Source organism: Danio aesculapii, chromosome 20, assembly GCF_903798145.1.
Source record: "Danio aesculapii chromosome 20, fDanAes4.1, whole genome shotgun sequence".
Taxonomy (NCBI): Eukaryota; Metazoa; Chordata; class Actinopteri; order Cypriniformes; family Danionidae; genus Danio; species Danio aesculapii.
In genome coordinates, this window is record NC_079454.1 from 44,138,911 (window position 1) to 44,161,572 (window position 22,662).

At 35.9% G+C, this 22,662-nt stretch overlaps 1 protein-coding gene across 1 annotated transcript; it reads right to left on the bottom strand.

The window, feature by feature from the left end:
• Window positions 1-254: 254 nt before the first annotated feature.
• LOC130213764 (uncharacterized) lies at window positions 255-4,962 on the bottom strand. The gene is made up of 7 exons (XM_056445535.1): window positions 4,839-4,962; window positions 2,414-3,079; window positions 1,771-1,913; window positions 1,226-1,604; window positions 914-1,090; window positions 720-802; window positions 255-284 (listed from the first exon to the last, which is right to left on the bottom strand). The coding sequence occupies exons 1-7, from the start codon at window positions 4,960-4,962 to the stop codon at window positions 255-257; spliced, it is 1,602 nt and encodes a 533-aa protein (XP_056301510.1).
• Window positions 4,963-22,662: the final 17,700 nt, after the last annotated feature.

Genomic DNA, 22,662 nt, shown 5'->3' on the forward strand with positions numbered 1-22,662 from the left:
GGACTGGGAACGACTGAGATATTTAATTTATTTATTATTTTATTAGACATTTTATTTTAGCATGTGGAAGTGCAAGAGTTAGTGCAAAAGCTGATATTAAAGTGTGGGAAGGGGTATGTACATTATGAAAGTCTAAACTGTTAAGTGCTTTATCATTTTTTGTTTTTTTTATTTACATGGAATTTAACAGCTTTCAGCTACAGGACTATGGTGTGGCTGGAATGACTAGATCTACCCATTAAATTAGGATATTTCTACTCATTCTTCCTTGTCCTCCATCTGAAACAAAAACAGAGATTAATTTTACAGCTTAAATAAACAAACAACATGTAGTAAAAAGAAAAGCAGTATGTTCAAGTATAAATGAAAGAACATAAGATATAGCTTGGTTTCCATTAACCTGTGTTGAAATGAGTAACAGAAACAAGTTTTAAATATCAATTAATTTGCAAAAAAAACTGTTTATGCTCACTTGAGGTGGTGTGTGTGCAAAAAAGAATTAATGCTAAAATGGGAGATGGAAACACATTTGCTGAATAAACTCTAACATACAGAACATTACACAAACATGACTCCATTACACTTGTCTTGTTTAGTGGTAGTTACTAGGTTACCAATACTACAATACTAAATGCACCTAATTAACATCACATTAAGATGGAAACCCAGCTTTTGACAGTGTAAAATGGCTGATGTCAAAATGTATTCGATACTTTAAACCACTCATGGGAAGTGAGTTTTTGCAGGTCAAGTCGATCCATTTGGTTCAACTGCAGACAGCCGTGGAAGAAATCGCAGCATTCTATGCAGACAGAAGAAAGAGATACATGTAATTATTAAGTTAATACATGCTTTTTTAAATGACATTCAAATTATACTACAAAACCATCTTCAGCTTAAGTGAAGATCTCACCTTTCGACAAGCCACGAATCGGCATGTGTTTGTTATTCATTTTGGGCATATCCAGTTTTTCTGGATATCTGCGGAAAATGAGCAAGAACAGAACAACTCCAAGTGACCAGACTGTCGCTGGTTCCCCGCGGTATCTGTCAATCATCCAAAACTCAGGAGGGGCAAACTCTCTGGTGCCTGAAAGACAATTTGTTTTCAACAACAGAACAGAACAGATAAACAACAGCGAATGCTTCAAGAGTCACATTAAAAAAACCTTAACTCATCACCAGAGTTTAAGACCCTTCTTACAGCTTTAAAGGATAAACATACCTCTAAAGATTTTGTAAATGTCTTCAGTAAGGAGGTCCCCGCACCCAAAGTCAATCAGTTTGACCTCAAGGGTGTCCGGGTTAATCAGCAAGTTCTCCAGCTTGATATCGCGGTGAAGAACTCCACGCTGGCAGCATGTTTGGGCTGCAATTGTTGTCTGGAACATGATTTTCCGTAACTTGTCCTCTGGAATGATGCCTTTGTGCCCATTTAGGAAATCAAACAAGCACACGCAGGGTATGGGCCGCTCTAGCACCATAAAGTAGCGATCAGCCTCCACCTTCCAGTCCAGAAGCTCGATAATTTCCTTGACCTTGGGCCCTTTATTGGCAAGAAAGTGCAGAGCAATCTCCAGTGGAAGTGGTTTGTCAAACCCATCCTAGAAGAAAGACAGTTGTGAAGATCATTTGGAAAAGTTATTTTTCAGTAAACAAGTCCTGGACAAACTGTTGGCAATGTCTATCATAAAAACCATTTGTAGTCTACAGTTAATGTTAATATGACAAGAAAACCGTAAATGAGAGCAAAGAGCTCAGACTACTTACAACACTGGTGAATCGCTTCTCCTTAAAATTGGACACTTTTACTGCCACCTGAAGGCCGTCTTGTAAACGGGTCCCTTCGTAAACGGCTCCACAGCCTCCTTTACCCAGCTCAGCTGCAATTTCATAGCACTTTGAGTTGATCTCTGTGAAAAGACAAAGAAGAGAAGTTGATAACAATCAGAAATCAGTAACAGTACTACAGTACCTCCATCTAAAACGTTTCCTCTTTTATTTATAAATTGAGATACTGCACTGAATATTTGTCTCTTTAAAAGTTCATTAAAAAACGAATCAGTGCTAAACTAACCTGTAACCACAGTCTTTCATAGTGGGAAATACAAATACCATGAAAGGCTTTAGTTACAGGTTTCAAGCTTTCTTCTAAATATTTATTTTTATGTTCAAAAGGAGAAAGAATCTTAAACCGGTTTGGAACTAGTAAAGTGTGAGTGAATGATGACAGGTCCAGCTTTGGGTGAACTATCCCTTTAAATATGAATACAGTGTATATTAAATCTTTATAAATAGGTACATTTTCAGCTATAACTGAAGAAAATGCAAATTAAAGTCTGTTTAAAGCATAAAGCACCATTAAAATATGCATGTGTGTTGGATGACTTTAGGGTCATGGTAGTAAACTTACCAGTGATTTGTGTCTCTTTGTCCTCTGTCTGACAGGTTGCATCTTGAACAACGTCATCACAGGAGCCGGGCTCATCAGAGAAATCAAATAAAGGATTATCATCCCCACAGCCAGACTCAGCAGAGAAAAATTCTTCACTGTAAACACTGTCAGGTTCTACCAGTGATAGTTCCTCACTGTGAACACTGTCAGGCTCTACCAGTGATGATTCTTCACTGTAAACACTGTCAGGCTCTACCAGTGATGGTTCTTCACTGTGAACACTGTCAGGCTCTACCAGTGATGATTCTTCACTGTGAACACTGACAGGCTCTACCAGTGATTGTTCTTCACTGTGAACACTGTCAGGCTCTACCAGTGATTGTTCTTCACCGTGAACACTGACAGGCTCTACCAGTGATTGTTCTTCACCGTGAACACTGTCAGGCTCTACCAGTGATTGTTCTTCACCGTGAACACTGTCAGGCTCTACCAGTGATGGTTCTTCACTGTGAACACTGACAGGCTCTACCAGTGATGGTTCTTCACTGTGAACACTGACAGGCTCTACCAGTGATGGTTCTTCACTGTGAACACTGACAGGCTCTACCAGTGATGGTTCTTCACTGTGAACACTGACAGGGTCTACCAGTGATGGTTCTTTACACCAGTCATCGATTTCTCGACCTAAAGAAAGGATCAAAATAAACAGGATATTAGTTTTTAGATTAAAAATTTTAGATTAAAATTCTGTTTATTTAATATTTATTAGGCATATTAATAAATGCTGTAAATTACAAAGTGACTTTTTAGGTCAGTGTTTTGTACTTTTATTGGTTACAACAGGCATGTCAAACTCAAATCTCATTAATTGAGGGTTTTTAATATTTTATGTCATATTTTTGGATAGCAATAATTAGACAATATTTTGAGTGTGATGTGTGCTTGTACTTGGCTGGTTTAGACATGTCATGGATTGACCTAAATAAAAACTTAAAACCCAGCAGGTGAAGACATGTCCTAATGTTTATTGTCTATTTTATAGTTTATTTTGTTTAGAATTTATTGACTATTTAATTAATTTCTTTCTTAACTGCAAGTGTTAGGTTTCCCCAAAAGTGATTTATTAATTACTCACTAGGCATAGGCTGGTATAAGATTCTGATGGTATAATAACCTTGAATAAAAATATCACGGTTTCACGGTATTGTGATTACTGCTCTAAAATATATTGTTTTTAAATGTCTGGGTAAAAAAACAAAACATTTTTTTCCCCTTTGAAAACAATACATTTTATTTTTTTAAGGATTTAAAATATTTTGGAGCAGTAAACATGTCAGGCTAAATAATGAAAATGAATCATAGACTTCTGCTTGTCTTCATTAGTTTCAAAAACAGATTTGTTTTTACAATTTTAAACGGCATCTTTGGATATCTTTTCTGCTAGAGTTACTGTTGTCCTAAAAAACTAAAAAAAGGTAAATAAAAAATCTTACACATACTTTAGGAACGGCATTACAGAAAATTTGGGTGGTTTTAAAACCTTTTCTAAACCGCGGTATACCTTGAAAACGGTTCTCGTCCCGTGCCTATTACTCATTACCTCATGTCGTTCCTTACCCAAATCTTCAGAACAAAATTTAAGGTATTTTAGGTCAAATGATTTTTGGTTTCTTTTATGTCTTTGTACGAACTGTCTCTTGCTCTCTATGGAGGATGAGGAAGCTCTCTCACTAGGCATGGGCCGGTATAAAATTCTGACAGAATTCTGTGATAACCTTGGATAAAAATATCACGGTTTCACGGTATTGTGATCACTGCTCTAAAATATATTCTTTTTAAATGTCTGGGTAAAAAACTAAAACTTTTTTTACCTTTTGAGCAAAATATATTGTATTTTGAGAAACATTTTAAATATTTTGGAGCAATAAACATGTCAGGCTAAATGAATTATAGACTTCTGCTGTCTTCATTTGTTTCAAACAGATTTCTTTACAATTTAAAACGACATTTTTGGATATGTTTTCTGCTGAAGATACTGTTGTCTTTAAAGAAAAAAAAAACGCAAATAAAAAAAATGGCACACATACCTTAGGAACAGTATTACATAACATTTTGATGGTTTTAAAACCTTGATTTTTCCAAACCGCGGTATACCTTGAAAACTGTTATCGTTCCATGCCTATCTCTGACCACCTACAATGTTTTTAGTTAACTAAACCTTTCATTTTGAAGCAAAAAAAAACTAAACTTAATCTTTATGTAATACGAATAGAAATTTGTGTGGCGAATGTTTGACACCCCTGTGTTTAAGCCAATACAATTATAACCAATTAACCATATTCACTTTGTTTTGTAATGTTTCCTTTCAGTAAGCTAAAAATACCAGTAAACTCCAGTTAAGCAAAATTAGGCACATGTTACATGAAATGGACAAATGGTTTACCGTCACTGTTCCTCAAGGGTGGTACATCATGTTGGTCCTCTTCTTCAGCTTGACCTGAAACAGTGGCGTTGGTGTTTCTTTCTCTCAGGAAGAGAGCAATAACTCCGAGTACGGTAAATAACATGTTGGTTTAATTTCCGTACACTTAAATATGAGAAATGTTAATATGCCTACAATAAATACTCAAATTTACTGTAAGTAAAGTTAGTTTATCAGAGTAAGCTTTAATAAACTGTACGCTATCAATTGACAGTATTCACAACGCAAATTACTCAGAGCAAACGTTGTACACCTTCTCGATAGCTGTCAAATTAAAGCAATGGCGAAATTTGGCCGAGTTTGCTGTTACGTCACGATCGAACTGGCGTTCCATAGTCAGGTGTATGTTATTGGTCAGTTTCGCGATGTGAGCGGAGCCGCGGAAAATGGCGTTTGTGTTTCTTTCACGGTTTTTGGAGCAAAATAAAATTAGTAAAAACTTCCTTTTGAAGAATCATTACTGTGCGTAAACTTTGTTTGTTGTTTGCCAGTGGTTTTTTTTTTATCAGGGACCATTAAAATCGTTCAAAGGTAAGATATGTCTAAAATTAGCATTCATTTTGTACTTTAAATGTAAGTCGTCGGCGGTAAACGCTTGTTTAGCACATTAAAACACGAGATATGATCGTGAATATCAAATTAAATCACTCGATTTGTTCCTATCAAACCCCATTTACACTGTAAATACAGTTGCTGAGGTGACGGTTAACGATAATGCTGAGATTAATAAAATGGCGGCATGTGTTAATGCGCAAATAACGGTAATCAGATTCATTCAAAAACAAGAACTAACGTTAGCTGTGTCTAAATCTGCTTACTCATTAATTCATTTCACTAATGCTTGTTCCAGCATATAGTAAACACAAAAGTTTGCTCTGTTATTTGATAGCAAAGATATATATGGAGGACGAAATCTACAAAAACTATAAATAAATAGCTAAATAAATTCCTTCACGAATAAATATATAAATAATTAATAGCGCGGGCAGCTAAATAATTTAACACATTTCACGAATGTTGAGGGATTAAGAAAATTCTGAACTGAAGGTAGACCCCCCCCCCCCCCCTTCAAACGTTTTTACTTTTTTACTTATTTACTTTTCCTCAGATTATGGAGATGATTATAGAGAGCTTGTAATGTTTAAATATATTTATGGTAATAATAAAATAAAACGACTAATTTAACACATTTATTTGTAATAGCATAAAAATATTAATTTATATATGAATAACTATCAATAAAAATCTACCCAAGTGTTTGAATAACACTGAATTTTAGGGTATGTTGGAAAATGTGAATAAATGTTTGTTTTTTTTTAAACTATCTACACTTTTTACTTTTCTTTGTAATAAGTACTGAACAAATGTAGGCAATGACAATACAAACTGGTCAAAAAAAGGCACTTATAAGTAGAACCAATTAGAGTCTCTGCACATGTCTGTAAGTTATTTTAATAATATTAAACATGGCTGTTCTTGGTTTACTAGGATGCAGTGGAAATATGCATGGAGAATGTGATGTGACTGAGAGAAGAACAAACCTCCAAGTAGTACAAGTATGTAGAGAGCAGATTCTTGCATGTTTGTTGATGGATGTTTCTGAATATTCACTGCAGAGATCATGACATGAATTACAGTGGTTATGATATGGATTGCCTTTATTTAAACATGTTTCTAGGTGTTCACATAAACATTTTTTGGCTCAAAAAATGTATAGTGCCAAGCATAAATGAGTAAATCCCCTTTTAAAAGTATGAATTTCTAGTTTTCTAATTAAATAATAAGCATGTGTATTGCAGAAATTTGAACACTTTTATTAAACGGTTAACAAAAGAGTATGCTTACAACATTTTTTTCCTTCGGTTTAGTCTATATGTCAGAAGTCGCCACAGTGGAATGTACCGCTAACTATTCCAGCATATGTTTTACGCAGCGGATGCCCTTCCAGCCGCAACCCAGTGGTAAGAAACACCCATACACACTCATACACTATGGCCAATTAAGTTTAGCCAATTCAACTATAGAACATGTGTTTGGACTGTTGGGGAAACCGGAGCACCTGAAGAAAACCCACGCCAACACAGGGAGAACATGCAAACTCCACACAGAAATGCCGACTGACCTAGCTGGGACTCGAACCTGCGATCTTTTTGCTCTCACAACATATATGGGATAATGAAATAATACACTCAAATTCAGTGATGTATTGCAATAATAATTGCACCCTACATTGTTTAATTTAAATAAATTTTGTATGCATGATGTCCATGAATTTTCCTGTTAAATTTATTTTATGTTTTCTTTTAATACATGGGGTGCACTCATTCATTATATTATTTTATTAAAATAGTTCTAGTTTTGCCAATAAAACAGATTTGTAGAAGTATCTATATTTATATAATCAGTCATTTACAGTTAATCAGCGGTCTGAGATGTTTTAACCGTCTGTTTATTTCTGATGCTGGGATTCTCAAATGAGCTGTTCAAATTTTCTCTCTTTGTTCTGTTTTTTAGCAGACTCAAGCGTATGGAGAACATTAGAAACTGGACACATATACCACATCCACAGTAGACATCTTCAGTGATTTTCATCACTTGTATTTATTTTCAGAGGAAATGCAGGTAAAAAAACAACTATTATTCATCTTAGAGTGTTCTTGATAAACATTAAAGCGTTTCACTTTATTAACACTCCTGATAACACTGACTGTGGCTAATAAAATGAGTACACACATCAAATCAAAAATCAGATTTCTTTGTATTTCCATTGCTATGACTGAACTTTAAATAGATTTACATTTAGCAGACGCTTTTATCCAAAGCATGAAGATAACAGAAGCACTTCAGATCACCAGAAAACAACAAGATGTAGATGCAGTGACAAGTTATTTTGAAATACACAAGGAAGCAGGACAAACAGTTAAAGAATACAATAGGGAGTGTTATTGTAGGAGGATTAAGTGCTGGTGAAACAGATCAGCTTGTCTTCAGACATTTCTGAAAAATGACCAGAGACTCAGCTAGAGTTAGGCAAGTCATTCCAGCAGGACGGCACATTAAAGGTAAAAGTTCTCGCAACTGATTTTGTGCACTTTTAAGCCATAAGCCTGAAACAGTGTGTTCAGGTAAAGGGGTGCAAATAGTGGATAGCTAATGCTTTACAATCATTGGGTCTCATTCACTAAACATACACACATGCATGAAATAGACGTTTAAAATACTCAAAGAAATCATGATTAATGAAAAACCAGATGTATTAAAAAAAATCAAGAATTTATACCACACATACGCAATAATCATGTATGACTGGGGCCTTATAAGCGTGTATAAAGATTTCAATGTCTATTTTCTTGATTTCACATTATTAAGTACATTTTGCATTGTCTGATGTGCTGAAAGGTCTTTCAGAGGTTGACACACAAAGAAACTTTAGTGTTAAATCACTAATTTTTGTAATGTAATGTGTGTATTTATATAACGCATTTATTGTGTATAGTTATACACCCAAAGCGCTTCACAGTCATGAGCGGGGTTTGTCTCTCCACACCACCACTAGTGTGCAGCATCCACTTGGATTATGCGATGGCAGCCACAGGACAATGGTGCCAGTGCGCTCACCACACACCAGCTATTGGTGGAGTGAAGAGGCAGTGATAGAGCCAATTGGATGGATGGGGATGATTAGGAGGCCATGATTGTAAGAGCCAATTGAGGGACTTTGGCCAGGACACTGGGGTTACATCCCTACTCTTTACGGGAAGTGCCATGGGATTTTTAATGACCACAGAGAGTCAGGACCTTGGTTTAACGTCTCATCCAAAAGACAGCGCCCACTGACAGTATAGTGTCCCCTTCACTTTTACCGGGGCATTAGGACTCCTAGTAAAACCTAGTTTTCCCATGTGGTCTCCCATCCAGGTACTGACCAGGCTCAGCAGTGCTTAGCTTCAGTGAGTAACCATTCTTGGGCTGCAGGGTGATATGGCAGTGGCAATCGTGAATCATTGCGATATCGATATGCATATTTACAGTTTTTATATTGCATATCACATGTGAAAATGTACAAATATGTGAAGGTAAATTTGATTTCTCATGTCATGAATGATCAATGTTTCATGCTTATCTTTATAGTCATTGTGTTAGTGGTGTGAATGGTCCTTTAGTCAGACTATACCAAATATCTTGATTAATAACATGAAGGAATAACATTTTGTTTAAAAAAAAATTTGTTAAAAAAAGTGACTTTATTATTAAATGTAGTACAAAAATCATCATTGTCATCAGTTGTGAGGATTGTCGCCCTAGGCTGATGTCTGTTTTTGTCTGTGTTCAGTTCAGCACCGCCTTCAGGATGGGCAGTTTGTAGTGGCACCACCTGGAGGAACGGACCTCGCCACCTATATATACAGGGTTTGACATTCTCATCCACTATGAAATCATCTTTATCAACAAACAAATCAAATCACTTGCCAATAAATGATTTCCTTCAACCATAAACCACATTGGCAAAACATTAGACTAAAGGTTGTACATGAGAAGTATATTAAAGCAAATGTTATATTTCACCCAAAAAATGAGGAGTGTGTCATTAATAATTACTTACTGTTGTTCAAAACCCAGTAAGACCTTAATTTGTCTTCAGAACACAAATTAAGATGTTTTTAGTGAAATCTTAACCGTGAAATCTCCATAGACAAGGTTCCCAATTTGTTTATTGTCCATAAAAAGACCAAAAAAACATCCTCAAAACAGACAATGTGTGTCTTCAGTGGTTCAATCAGAATTTTATAAAGTTTAAGAGAATACTATTCTGTAATTATTCTATAAGAGAATACTTTTATGATATTGTTATTCAACAATTTCTTTCCTTAGTATCAGTATATCTATAACTATTTTAAAAATCTTTCCTATTGCAAATATAAATTGATACTTTACTAAAAGCGTGTCCTATTCAAAGTTAATTTAGTGGTCAAAAATTTAAATATATAATATAGTAATAATATATAATCATATTCATTCATTAGAAATATCTATACATACTCATTCACACTCATACACTATGGACAATTTAGTCTACCCAATTCACCTCAAAGCATTTACATCCAGAGCTGGAAATACAAATATTAAGAAAGTCACAGGTTTCTTCACGATGTCTTCTTTTATGTTCAACAGAAGAAAGAAACTCACAAAGGTTTGAAACAAGTAAAGGGTGAGTAAACGATGACAGAATGTCTAGTTTTTAGTGAAAACTGAGGAATGACCCTTTTAAACATAAATACAAATATAAATAAAATCTTGATAAAAAGGTACATTTCAATCTTAGTTATCAGCTATTCCTGAGCAAAATGCATATTAAAGTCAGTTTAAATAAAAAAAGTCATAAATCATAAAAACACCATTAGAAAATGTATGTGTCTTAGATAACTGGAGGGCCGGTGTCCTGCACAGTTTAGCTCCAACTCTGATCAAACACACCTGTATATAGATTTCTAGTGATCTTGAAGACACTGATTAGCATCTTCAGGTGTGTTTAATTAGTGTATGGAGCTAAACTGTGCAGGACACCGGCCCTCCAGGAGCGAGATTGCCCACCCCTGCTATAGGGTCATTGTAGTAAACTTACACGTTTTGTGTCTTTTTATCGTTCAGCTCTCCTGGCTGAGGTGGAACAGAGCCCTGTCTGACTGGATGCACCTATCATGGAGCTATCATCTCTACAGCCAGGCGCAGCAGAGATAACATTTGGAGGGAGGTTATCACCACAGCCTCACTCAGCAGAAAAGAAGCTGCTGTGGGAGCTTCTTGTGAGGTGACTACTACAGTTGGACCCGTCTGAGTAAAACTCTTGAGGGAAGTCATCACTACTGCTTAACTCCGCGTAGAAAATGTTTGAAGAGACATCATCACTGCTGGAGGAGCTGGCTGTGAGGTAACCACTAAAGTTGGATCTGTATGTATACTTAGATTACCGCTCCAGTATGTTAGTTATATATAGGTTTTAAATATTGCTCTTACATCCACTGTTGTTTATATTTATATCGTTATTTTTGAACCACTGTGGTTCTGCGAGACACGACATTTCATTCCACTTGTAGCGGCATGCCAATAAAGCTCAACTTGATTCGACTTGAATATATGGGTTATTCTTAGGGCTGGGCGATATGGGCAAAAAATCATATCTTGGTATTTTTAGAAGGAATGACGGTATACGATATATATCCGGTATTTTCCCATAAATGGTTACTTGAGAGTTAAAGCCTTTATTAAAACTTTATTAAGCAATTTTTTATTAAAATATAATTCAAACACAGGGGTTTCCCTCCCTGTTTACAAATAAATAGCTGCACAAAAAATAACTGCTGCACAAAATCTTTGATAAGAAAAATACAGTACAGGTATACTCCTGCTTAAAACTGTAAGTTGCACAACATTTCAAATAAAAAAAAATCTTTGATAAATAAATACATTACAGGTTTTTTTTTCCTGCTTAACACTATACACAGCACTACTGTGCTGTTGTGCAAATAACAAAGTAAACAGAACCATAGAAAACAGCTACATTGTCAGTGCAAAAAAGAAACACACTTAAATAGTAACACAACAAAAAGTATTGCAGGATAGAAAAGAACCACAATTAATGTAAATATGAAACAGTATTTTGTCACAATTACAGTGTTATAAGTAATCCTGTATGCCACAGTTGTGTGATTTATAAACAACAATTAAATCAGCTGTATATGTTTTAGTTACACATTTACATGTATGTATTGTGCACAATTATTAAACAGTGCACATATCCAAGATATCTAAACATAAGTCTTTCACTCCATGTAAAAAATCCTACACCTTTTCTTTTGTTTTGACTAAACTTGTTTTACTAAATATTAAATAAGGAGATGTAAACGAATAGACTATAGAAATGAGAAGTAACGAAATAGTTTCAGAGTATTGTGATGAAATGCTAGATCAGCATATAAATGTAGACAGTCATTATAACAGAGCAGAACGCAGAGCTAAATGTGTTATAATGTAAATGTAAATAAGAGACCGTCGTGTAATAAATACTGATCTTATAATCAGTGAATATGAGGTCCTTTGACCTTCAAAATGCAGTATAAATTTGTCGCCTTTTGGCGATTTTAATTCTTTTGAACACATTCAGGTGCTGCTTGTCTATTTGACAAGGCTTCTATGTTCGTTCTTGCTGTCAGTTGAAGAAATGATCGATAAAAGTTTTCTGATAAACCGATGTGACAGCTGCAGGCGCTGTGTGACGTGCGTGCATGCGAGGGGGAATCAGGTTCGCCTGGGGAGTCAGATTTCGATACAACACCGGCACTGCATGTTCCTCCATGTCGCGTCAGTGATGGGTTGTTCTTGAACGATTCGTTCATTTTGAACAAATCTTTTGTATGACTCAGGGAGTGAATCATTCATTTGTGAATGCGCACGTTTGTGTAAGTGGAGCTCGCATGCTACTTTGGAGTGGTCTGTTTCGTGCAGAAAGCGCACGTGTGGCCTCAAACCATATCGATATGAAAGATATTGGATAATCCTGCATCGCGTTGGGGAATCGTATCGATATATCCCCAGAACTCGATATACCACCCAGCCCTGGTTATTCTCATGAAATGATATTAATATAGTGCTTTTCTGGGTACTCTCAGCACTTTACACATTTTTGGGGGGAATCTCCTAATCCATCACCAATTTGGATGACACAATGGCACCAGCTTATTGGTGGAGAAACAATTTAAACATGACATCATTTTAAATATAAAAAAATAATTTATTAATATAAAGCACATAAGAATAAAGACAATACTGTTCTCTACAAAGCAATTAATAAATGTAATTGCAACATATTCAACAATATACATATTTTTTATTTCACTGGATTTTTTACTGAAGTTCTCTTTACTGAAATGTGTCCGTGTGTTTCTAAATGTGTTGTTGTAAGTTAAACAAATTAACATAATTTTAGAAAACAATAAATTAAAAGTAATTAAAATTCTCCAACTACTTAAACAGCAGACAACTGTTCCAGAAGAACCAATGAGCCCTTATATCACTGCTATGGAGAAAATGAAAGCTGTGATAACCGCACATTATGCTCATAGACTGTAACCGCAGCCGTTTATCTATAGCCGCACCACTCATCAGTGATTAGCGTTGAGTGTTGAGTGCGTGAACAGAATGACCAATCACAGGCGTTTAAGAACTCGCTCGACAACACACAAAGCATGCGGGATAATATTTACATCTATTTATTTGCTATAAATTCTCATGTTGTTCTGTGCATGTACTTGAGGTGTGTTTGATACATTCAAAAAGTGTTTACTTTTAGCAGGTCAAAATAAAGGTAAAGGTGAAGCTCATAAATCTAACTGCTTGTATTAAATATATAAAACAATATATAAATATATTTATGAATTGTACATTTTAATACAAGAGGCCTTTTTTGTGTATGGAAAGCATGCCCCCCCCCCCCCCCCCCCCCCCCAATTCCTTTTTGTTATATTTTAACATGTACATACACATGTCCATGTGCCAGATATAACATAAACTAACTAGCAAACAAATTAACAAACAAAACATAAGGCTTCTCAGTATTTTACATCAGAATACAATATCATCTCTTTTACTACTCTTCCAGTAAAACATTTCCAAATCCACCACCTTTTAAAAACAACATAAAAGGTCCCAAAACTCTATCAACAATTATGTATTTTTTAATATATAAGTTAAATGGAAAGCATTGTTAAGGCACTGTGAATGTCATGAAATTCATGTGAATAATGTAATAATCTATATATACACTATAATCTTCTATGTGAAGCTGCTTTGACACAATCGACATTGTAAAAGCGATATACAAATAAAGTTGAATTGAATATAATATGTAATATGTAATTTATCTAATTGAATTTAAAATACTGTAGTTATTTTTTTAACGTCATGACAACTGACAACTTTATTGGAAAAAATAGTTTTAAATAAACAGACGTACTTTTTACTTTTGTGATTATGCTTGGCCTTTCTTTGGTGCTGTTAAAACCACCACATTAAACCCGCAGCTCTTTTATGAAATTACAGAAAATCACATTTTATACCGAAAGGTTTTATCAGATAAATCGTAATTAGATTTTTTACCCAAATTGTGTAGCCCCACTGTGCAACAAATTTAAAGGATTGTTTAAACACACATAAAGATTTTCTCTAGTTTAATATTAAAATTTCTCCTGGTTTCACACCAGGTAGTTTGCTACATTTAGATAACTGTTGGATTTACATTTTAATGTGTACTTTTTAAAAGTAATGACATGCACTGAGTAAAAGTCAGCTAATCTATCTTAGTTTCTCTATTATTAGCAAAACATACTGAGATACCTTATCCTCTGCAGCTCCATTCTCAATTACTGCAACCGTTTAAGGACCGTTCTTCTTCAACTTGACCTGAAACAGTGTTGTTGACTTTCCTTTCTCTCAGGAATAGAGCCCGAGTACAGTAAGTGGCATTGTTGATGGATAAACTTACGTACACTTAAAGATGAAAAAGGCAAAATATACTTACAATAAAAACTTCACTGTAACGCAAGTTTATGAAAGTGAGCGTTCATAAATCGATTGACATTATTAGCAAAGCAGATTAATCAAAACTAGCTTTCTACACCCACTCAACATAGATATATACACTAGATAAGCATATGGATCCTGAGCATGCATTAATAACGACGCCACATTTGTACAGTGCTCGCTGGACAAATGTCATTCAACCGTACTTGGGCCCAATTCTACCCCTTAGCCCTTTCCCTTAGGGGTAGGGGTGTCCTAATTCTCTTTAACTTGAAGGCGTAGGGCTATGGGGAAGGGCTAGATACCTCTCGAAAGAGAGATTTTAAAGGACCACACTCGAAACCAAGGGGTAAGAAAATTTTCTAGGATACATCAGCCACAATGGCAGCATAGCTGCACCCGGAAATCAGGAGACACACAAATTAGTGTCATAATTCCGAATTTTTACGACAAATAAGCACATGTTTTAATACATTTGTAACTGCGTTTGCGTTTTACCGTCATGCTTTTAAATAAAAACGCTACAAGCACACAGCTCATGCCTGCTTTCTAAAATAAAATCTGACAAGTGTCTTTCACATATATTAGGAATAAGCATGTGTAAGTAATATAAAACGTTCTCTGATCTTTTGCGAATTTGTTATTTGAGCTGTAGAACGCACAGAAAGCGGCTGCACAGAGAGACACGCAGAGAGAGACACTGCAGCACTGCTGAAGTTTGTGGCTGTTTACAGCGGTTTGACTGATAAATATGAATTTGTAGCTAAATTGTTAGCGGTGCCAAACAGCATTTACCATAGTTTACATCCTTGTTTACGCCCTGGCTACAACATATCGTTAACACTAGGAACTGTGCTTGTAGTTGATCAGTTTTAAAGGGCACCTAGGTTACCCCTTTTTTCAGATTTGATATGAGACTTTTGTGTCTCCAGAATGTGTCTGTAAAGTTTGAGCTCAAAACACCCATCAGATTTTTTATTATACCTTTTATAAGATTCTATTTTATAAATTTTTGCACCAGGAGGCGGTTTTGTTGTACTGCGCCTTTAAGGCTAGTCCTCCCCGCCCACCGTTTCTATGTGCCTTACAGCGTGCCTTAATCTCCTCCCTCGGCTGCGTCAGACAACAGACAGACATAAAGGAAGCAGATCTCATGCAGCCTTTGTGAGAAATACCACAGTAAAGAACTTTACCGATGAGTATTTGATGCATTTGTTGTGGAGTTGCAACGATGAGTCACACACAATGTCCTTACAAAGTACACACACACAGATATACACACACACACACATTCACAGCACGTGCGTTTTAGCTTTGCACTCTTTTTGCACGCAAATGTGACAGCATACAGGTTAATCTCCGCTGCTGTATGAATGTCTGTTTTGTTAATGCACAAAATAAACCTGATTTAATGTCCACAAACTGGGATTGAAGCGTCTTTAATAATTGTTCTGACACGTGGCTGTGCTGATGAAGTAAAGCTGAAGTAAATCGCTGTAATTCATTACACATAGCAAACTGAAAAGATCTTTTATTCCCGGTTGCTTTGCACACGTCCTCTCTTGTTGATATGATTATACACGTGACTACCGGGACATGTTAATACGCAGCTGTCAATCAATTCAGTGGGCGGGGGGACCGCACTCCTACGTCAAGTTGCTGTCGGTCTGAAAACTGCTCCAATTAGTCCACCATTTTTATGTTGTTACATTGAAAAAAAAAGGACTGGGTGTTTATTTCACCCCAATATGACAGCATATACACTATATCTACACACATGTCTGTCCAAACAGCTTGAAAAGTAGATTTTTCACCATAGGTGCCCTTTAACAAATAAAAATACTTACAGGTTGTGGCTCACAATCCACTGCTTCATTGGTTGGAGGAGTTTTTAGCCGAATCCAGCACTGAGAGAGATTCTGGAAGTTTTCCTTTGTCAACTGCTAGCACTATATCTTTTTTTTATATAATTCTCTGGAACATAATTAATATTAAACTGTACGCACTTCTCTCTTTGTGTCATGTTCTTTGGAAACCCAAATACAGAAACAGAAGAAGCTCTGTGGAAATTGTAGCGTTTGGACGGCATTTTAGCTTTCACTGCTTTAACATTACAGCGCCTCTGGCCATGCCCCTTCACTGCGCAGGGTGTATGCGTATAGTGAATGCATGTAACCGGAAGCCCTTGTGATCTCACTAGCCTGGATGTATTTTTAGTAGTCCTTAAATTCGTTTGCTGTAGGCTTTAAGCTAACTCAGTAAAAGCCAATGTCTCCCTTTGCATTAAACTTTGAGCTAAACAGCTACATTACACATCAACTAAAGTTTAAAATATGATATTGTAGTGGACCACGTCTTTAAGTACTAGGCTTAGGCCTAATTTATTATTTTTTATGTATATGAAATTGCCTTAAAATAGTTTTTTCAAGAATGAACATTATTTATAATGAAGATTGATATCATTTTGTATCATATGTGTGTGCGCTCTGTGGTAGCTAAGATCTTTTAAATATGAAATTTAAAATTAGAGAGAAAATGTTCCTTTTCATTCACTTCTCTTTCTCTCGTAGGAGTCATAGACCCTTTTCACATGATGTCCCATGATGTCACCTGGTGTCCGGTTTGACTCCAGCAGTGTATCTTTACTTCCGCTTACACAGAACTCCCCATAGAGAACTCACCCAGTCAGCTGTACATTTACTGCAGATAAGGTTAGACTGAGACTAGTGCTGTTTTCTGTTGTCTGCATTCAAGGTAAGACATTTGACATCTAAAAAAACGTACAGATCAGCCGTATTTCTGCTTGAACCAAGAAAATGGGACTTTAAACGTCTATTGCTTATTGTTGCTGTTTTTATTTCTTTATATTAAGGTATTTAAATATTATATTAAGTCTATTAATATATTATTAGGTCTATTTGTCATTCAGATTAAATGAAATAGAAAAGTAATCAAACTAAATCCTTATAAAAAATAAATTGTAAAGATCAACAGTATCTGTGCAGTGCATAGATGGAGCCAGAAGTGTTGTTAGAATGCGTCCCAGGGACTGCGATTCTCTTACTCTGTAGGTGGCATTGTCACAAAAAACTAGGGTCCTAGAAAAGTGGTCTTAGAAATGCGCTCCTGAAAGTGCAGCCTCTGGGATTGCAGACAGATAATATTGCATGAACCAGCAAAGGGAAACGTTAAATGTTTGCAAATCTGATTTAGACAGACATACATTCACATTTTATTAGCTATACCTTACTAGTGCCGGGTTGGACCCCCTTTTGCCTTCAGAACTGCCTTAATCCTTCGTGCCATAGATTCAACAAGGTACTGGAAATATTCCTCAGAGATTTTGGTCCATATTGACATGATAGCATCACGCAGTTGCTGCAGATTTGTCAGCTGTACATCCATGATGCGGATCTCCCATTCCACCACATCATAACGGTGATACCAGTAAATATCTGGAAAATTTACGGCACGACTTACCGGTAAATTAAAAAAAAAGCGCTGTTCACACAGGCGAGGACGTTACGGAATTTTTCTGGAAAAGACCATTCACACATCCATTCCTAAATACAGGTAAATTCTGACATCAACCAGAAATGACCTCTAAACGGCTGGGCCTGTATTTGTAAACATTTGACTACATTACAAACTCTGTGGATGGATCAGTATAGTGAACAACTTTGATGAAAACATATAGAGCAACACTTTCGCATGTCGAGATGTAGATGATATGTGTGTGTGCTGGCGCTCACCGGCTGCTTCACGGGCACACGCGATTCGTCAAGCACCTGAAGGAAGCAGAGCTTGAAGGTAAACAAACAACGGCTTATCATAAGCATCTTATCGATAATTATTTACACTGTTGGCATTAAGATGAACATATAAATCTGACTAACTTCTAGCAGTTAAATGTGCCTGGGAAAATATTCAAAGGCTTTTATTTCCATAAATCGCACGGACGTGAATGCGTCTGAGTGTTCTGATTGGCTAAATCAGACGTCTCAGGTCAGCACGTTCTAGACATGCACGCGCTCTTTCCGGCAATCGTCCTTCTGTGTTCACACAGCGCAGCATTTCAGCAAATTACCAGTAATGTTACAACTTCTCTTTCCGGAAAATAGCTGGAACGAATTTAATGGTATTTCCAAAAAGGGCCTGTTCACACATACAGACCTTTCTGGAAAATTGCCGGTAATTTTTTCGGGAAAGGTCTATATGTGTGAAAGGGGCTAATGTCATGTTCAAGAAACCATTCTGAGATAATTAAAGCTTTATGACATGGCACGTTATCCTGCTAGAAGTAGCCATCAGAAGATGGGTACACTGTGGTCATAAAGGGATGGACATGGTCAGCAACAATAGTCATATTGGCTGTGGCATTGACTCGATGCTCAATTGGTACTAATGGGCCCAAAGTGTGCCAAGAAAATATCTCCCACACTATTACACCACCACCACTAGCCTGAACCGTTGATACAAGACAGGATGGATCCATGCTTTCATGTTGGATTGCAACATTTTTCCAATCTTCTTTTGTCCAATTTTGGTGAGCCTGTGTAAACTGTAGCCTCAGTTTCCTGTTCTTAACTGACAGGAGTGGAACCCTGTGTGGTCTTCTGCTGCTGTAACCCATCCGTCTCAAGGTTCAACGTGTTGTGCATTCAGAGATGCTCTTCTGCATAACTTGGTTTTTAACGAGTGGTTATTTGAGTTACTGTTGCCAGATCGAACCAGTCTGGCCATTCTCCTCTGACCTCTGCCATGTTCAAAGTCACTTAAATTGCCTTTCTACCCCATTCTGATGCTCGGTTTGAACTGCAGCAGGTCGTCTTGATCATGTCTACATGCCTAAATGCATTGAGTTGCTGCCATGTGACTGGCTGATTAGAAATTTGCTTTAACAAGCAGTTGGACAGGTGTACCTAATAAAGTGGCGGGGAGTGTAGTTTCCCTCATTTCTGTTTGGCTTTATTAATCACTTGTTCATCAGAGTTTGTTCTGTTATTTAACAACAAAATAACAAAGACATTAGCTTGTCATTTGTATTTACTTTTTAAATTATATAAAATAATAAATGGTAATACAAACACAATTTGTCACATTTAAATAAATCCTAAAACTAAAAATTCATTAACAATAATAAAGAAATAACTATTAACAAGAATCTACACAAGTGTTTGAATTATGTAAACAGTATTTTAGTGTGGTTTCAGTCAGTGTGCTGGAGATGACTTTTAATGTATGGTGTAAAATGTAAATAAATAGAAATCTTTTATTACGTCACTGTCTCTGTTGGATTTTCAGAAAAGCCTAAAAATGCTCTCAGAAATACACTTTTTACTGTTTTAAATGAGAATGAGAATTCAAACTGGACAAAAAAGGCACTTATCTATTAAGAGAAGTCTCTACACAAGTCTGAGTGTCTGTAAGTTATTTTAATAATATTAAACATGGCTTTTCTTGGTTTAATAGGATGCAGAGGAAATATACATGGAGAATGTGATGTGACTAAGAGAAGAACAAACCTACAAGTAAGTAGCGAGCAGATTCTTGCATGTTTGTTGAAAGATGTTTCTGAATATTTACTGCAGAGATCATGACATGGATTGATTTGACTGAATCTGCTATTTTATATGCATAATCTCCATGAATTTTCCTGTTAATTGTATTTGATCTTTTCTCTTCACACATTCAATGGGGTGCACTCATTCTCATTTTATTTCATTAAAATTGTTCTAGTTTTGCCAATAAAACAGATTTGCAGAAGTATCTATATTTATATAATCAATGTTAAACAGTCATTCACAGTTAATCAGCAGTCTGAGATGTTTTAACCGTCTGTTTATTTCTGATGCTGGGATTCTCCTGATGTTTGACACAAATGAGCTGTTTAAAGTTTCTCTCTTTGTTCTGTTTTTTTAGCAGACTCAAGCGTATGGAGAACATTAGAAACTGGACACATATACCACATCCACAGTAGACATCTTCAGTGATTTTCATCGCTTGTATTTATTTTCAGAGGAAATGCAGGTAAAAAAACAACTATTATTCATCTTAGAGTGTTCTTGATAAACATTAAAGCGTTTCACTTTATTAACACTCCTGATAACACTGACTGTGGCTAATAAAATGAGTACACACATCAAATCAAACATCAGATTTCTTTGTATTTCCATTGCTATGACTGAACTTTAAATAGATTTACATTTAGCAGACGCTTTTATCCAACGCATGAAGATAACAGAAGCACTTCAGATCACCAGAAAACAACAAGATGTAGATGCATTGACAAGTCTTAGTTAGTTTAGCAGTGTGTGTATTTGTATTATTATTATTATTATGAAATGATCAAAGAAGGAGGACAAACAGATTAAAGAGTTAAAGAATACAATAGGGAGTGCTATTGTTGGAGGATTAAGTACTGGGTCAAACAGATTCGGGCTCAGTGGTTAGCACTGTCACCTCACAGCGAGAAGGTCACTAGTTCGAGTCCTGGCTGGACCAGTTGGCATTTCTGTGTGGAGTTTGCATGTTCTCCCTGTGTTCATGTGGGTTTCCTCCAGGTGCTCCAGTTTCCCCCACAGTCCAGACACATGCAGTATAAGTGAATTGAATAAACTAAATTAGCCGTAGGGAATGAGTGTGGATGTGTGAATGAGAGAGTGTATGGGTGTTTCCCAGTATAGTGCTGGGTTGCAGCTGGAAGGGAAGTATTTTTACAGTGCATTAGTTCTCAAATGCTAAAAATTCCATCACATGTATGCTTGTACATCAAACACATTCAGCTCAGTAAGGTTAATCCAGCTAATCTTTGTTAAATGTACAAACGTTGTCCTTTTTTGTTCCTGAATGATCTCATTTGAAACACACAGTAATCAGCAGTAATCAGCCTTTAAAAAATAGAAGAAATACTTATTTTTGACAAATGTGACTTTATTTCAAACTTTAGTACAGAATTCATAATTGTCATCAGTTGTGAGGCTTGTCGCCCCAGACTAATGTCAGTTTTTGTCCGTGTTCAGCTCAGCACCACCTTCAAGATGGGCAGTTTCCAGTGGCACCACGTGGAGGAACGGACCTCGCCACCTATATATACAGGGTTTGGATTATCACTCACCACAAACTACAACTACACACAAAATCACTAGTCAATAAATGATGTCCTCCAACCATAAATCATATACCACATTAGCAAAACATTAGACTAAAGAAGGTTGTAGATGAGGACAATATTAAAGTAAATACTAAAGGTAGTAACTTTATTGGTCTTCAGAACACAAATGAAGATATTTGAATAAAAGTAATGAAGATATTTTAGTCAAATCTGAGAGCTCCTTAATCCTTCATAGACAGCAAGATTCCTGACTATGAGAATACTTTTATGTGCACATAAAACAAAAATAACTTTATTCTACAATTTCTTCCCTCAGTGTCAGTATAGGGCACGCGTTCACGTGTCGCGCCTCTGACATATAACCTTGGATGCACCTGTGAATTATTTTGAGAGGAAGTCGCACGTGGGCATCCGGGGGGTATATGTCACTGCACAGTGCTCGTGAACGCGTGCCCTATAATCACACTGAGGAGAAGAAACTGTGAATAAAAATGTTTGTTTTATGTGAAGACATATGATCTGTTTTGAGCAATTTTTTTGGTGTTTTTGTGGACTAGAGGGAGCTCTAAGATAAAGATAAAAATAGTAAAAATAGTTCTGAAGATGAACATGAGGATGAGTAATGAATAACATAACTAACTTTTTTTTATGTTTTATTTATTAATATATATTTTTTTTGCTTCTAGGAGAATTTCTGATTGGTCAATAACATGGCCAGTTATAGATTTATATTTCAATATAGACAGTTTTTATCATTATATTTATTAATGATGTTTTTTATTTTATATATTTTTTTACTTTTTTATTGTTTTATTTAATTTTTATTAAAAATAATTCCAGTTTTTTAATTTTAGAATTTGTTTTTCCTTTTTTTAATTATTTTTTTTTTTTTAGTTTTGTGGCCAAATTGGCCGGTGAGTGATAATGTTCATTGCAAACCCTGTATATATATCAGTTGATCCCAGTAATCATTGGTCAGGAGTCTCTCTCCTCTGGCTCAAATTACATTTTCTAGAGAGAGACACCCAAAATATATGGACCTGGACTGGGAACGACTGAGATATTTAATTTTATTTATTATTTTATTAGACATTT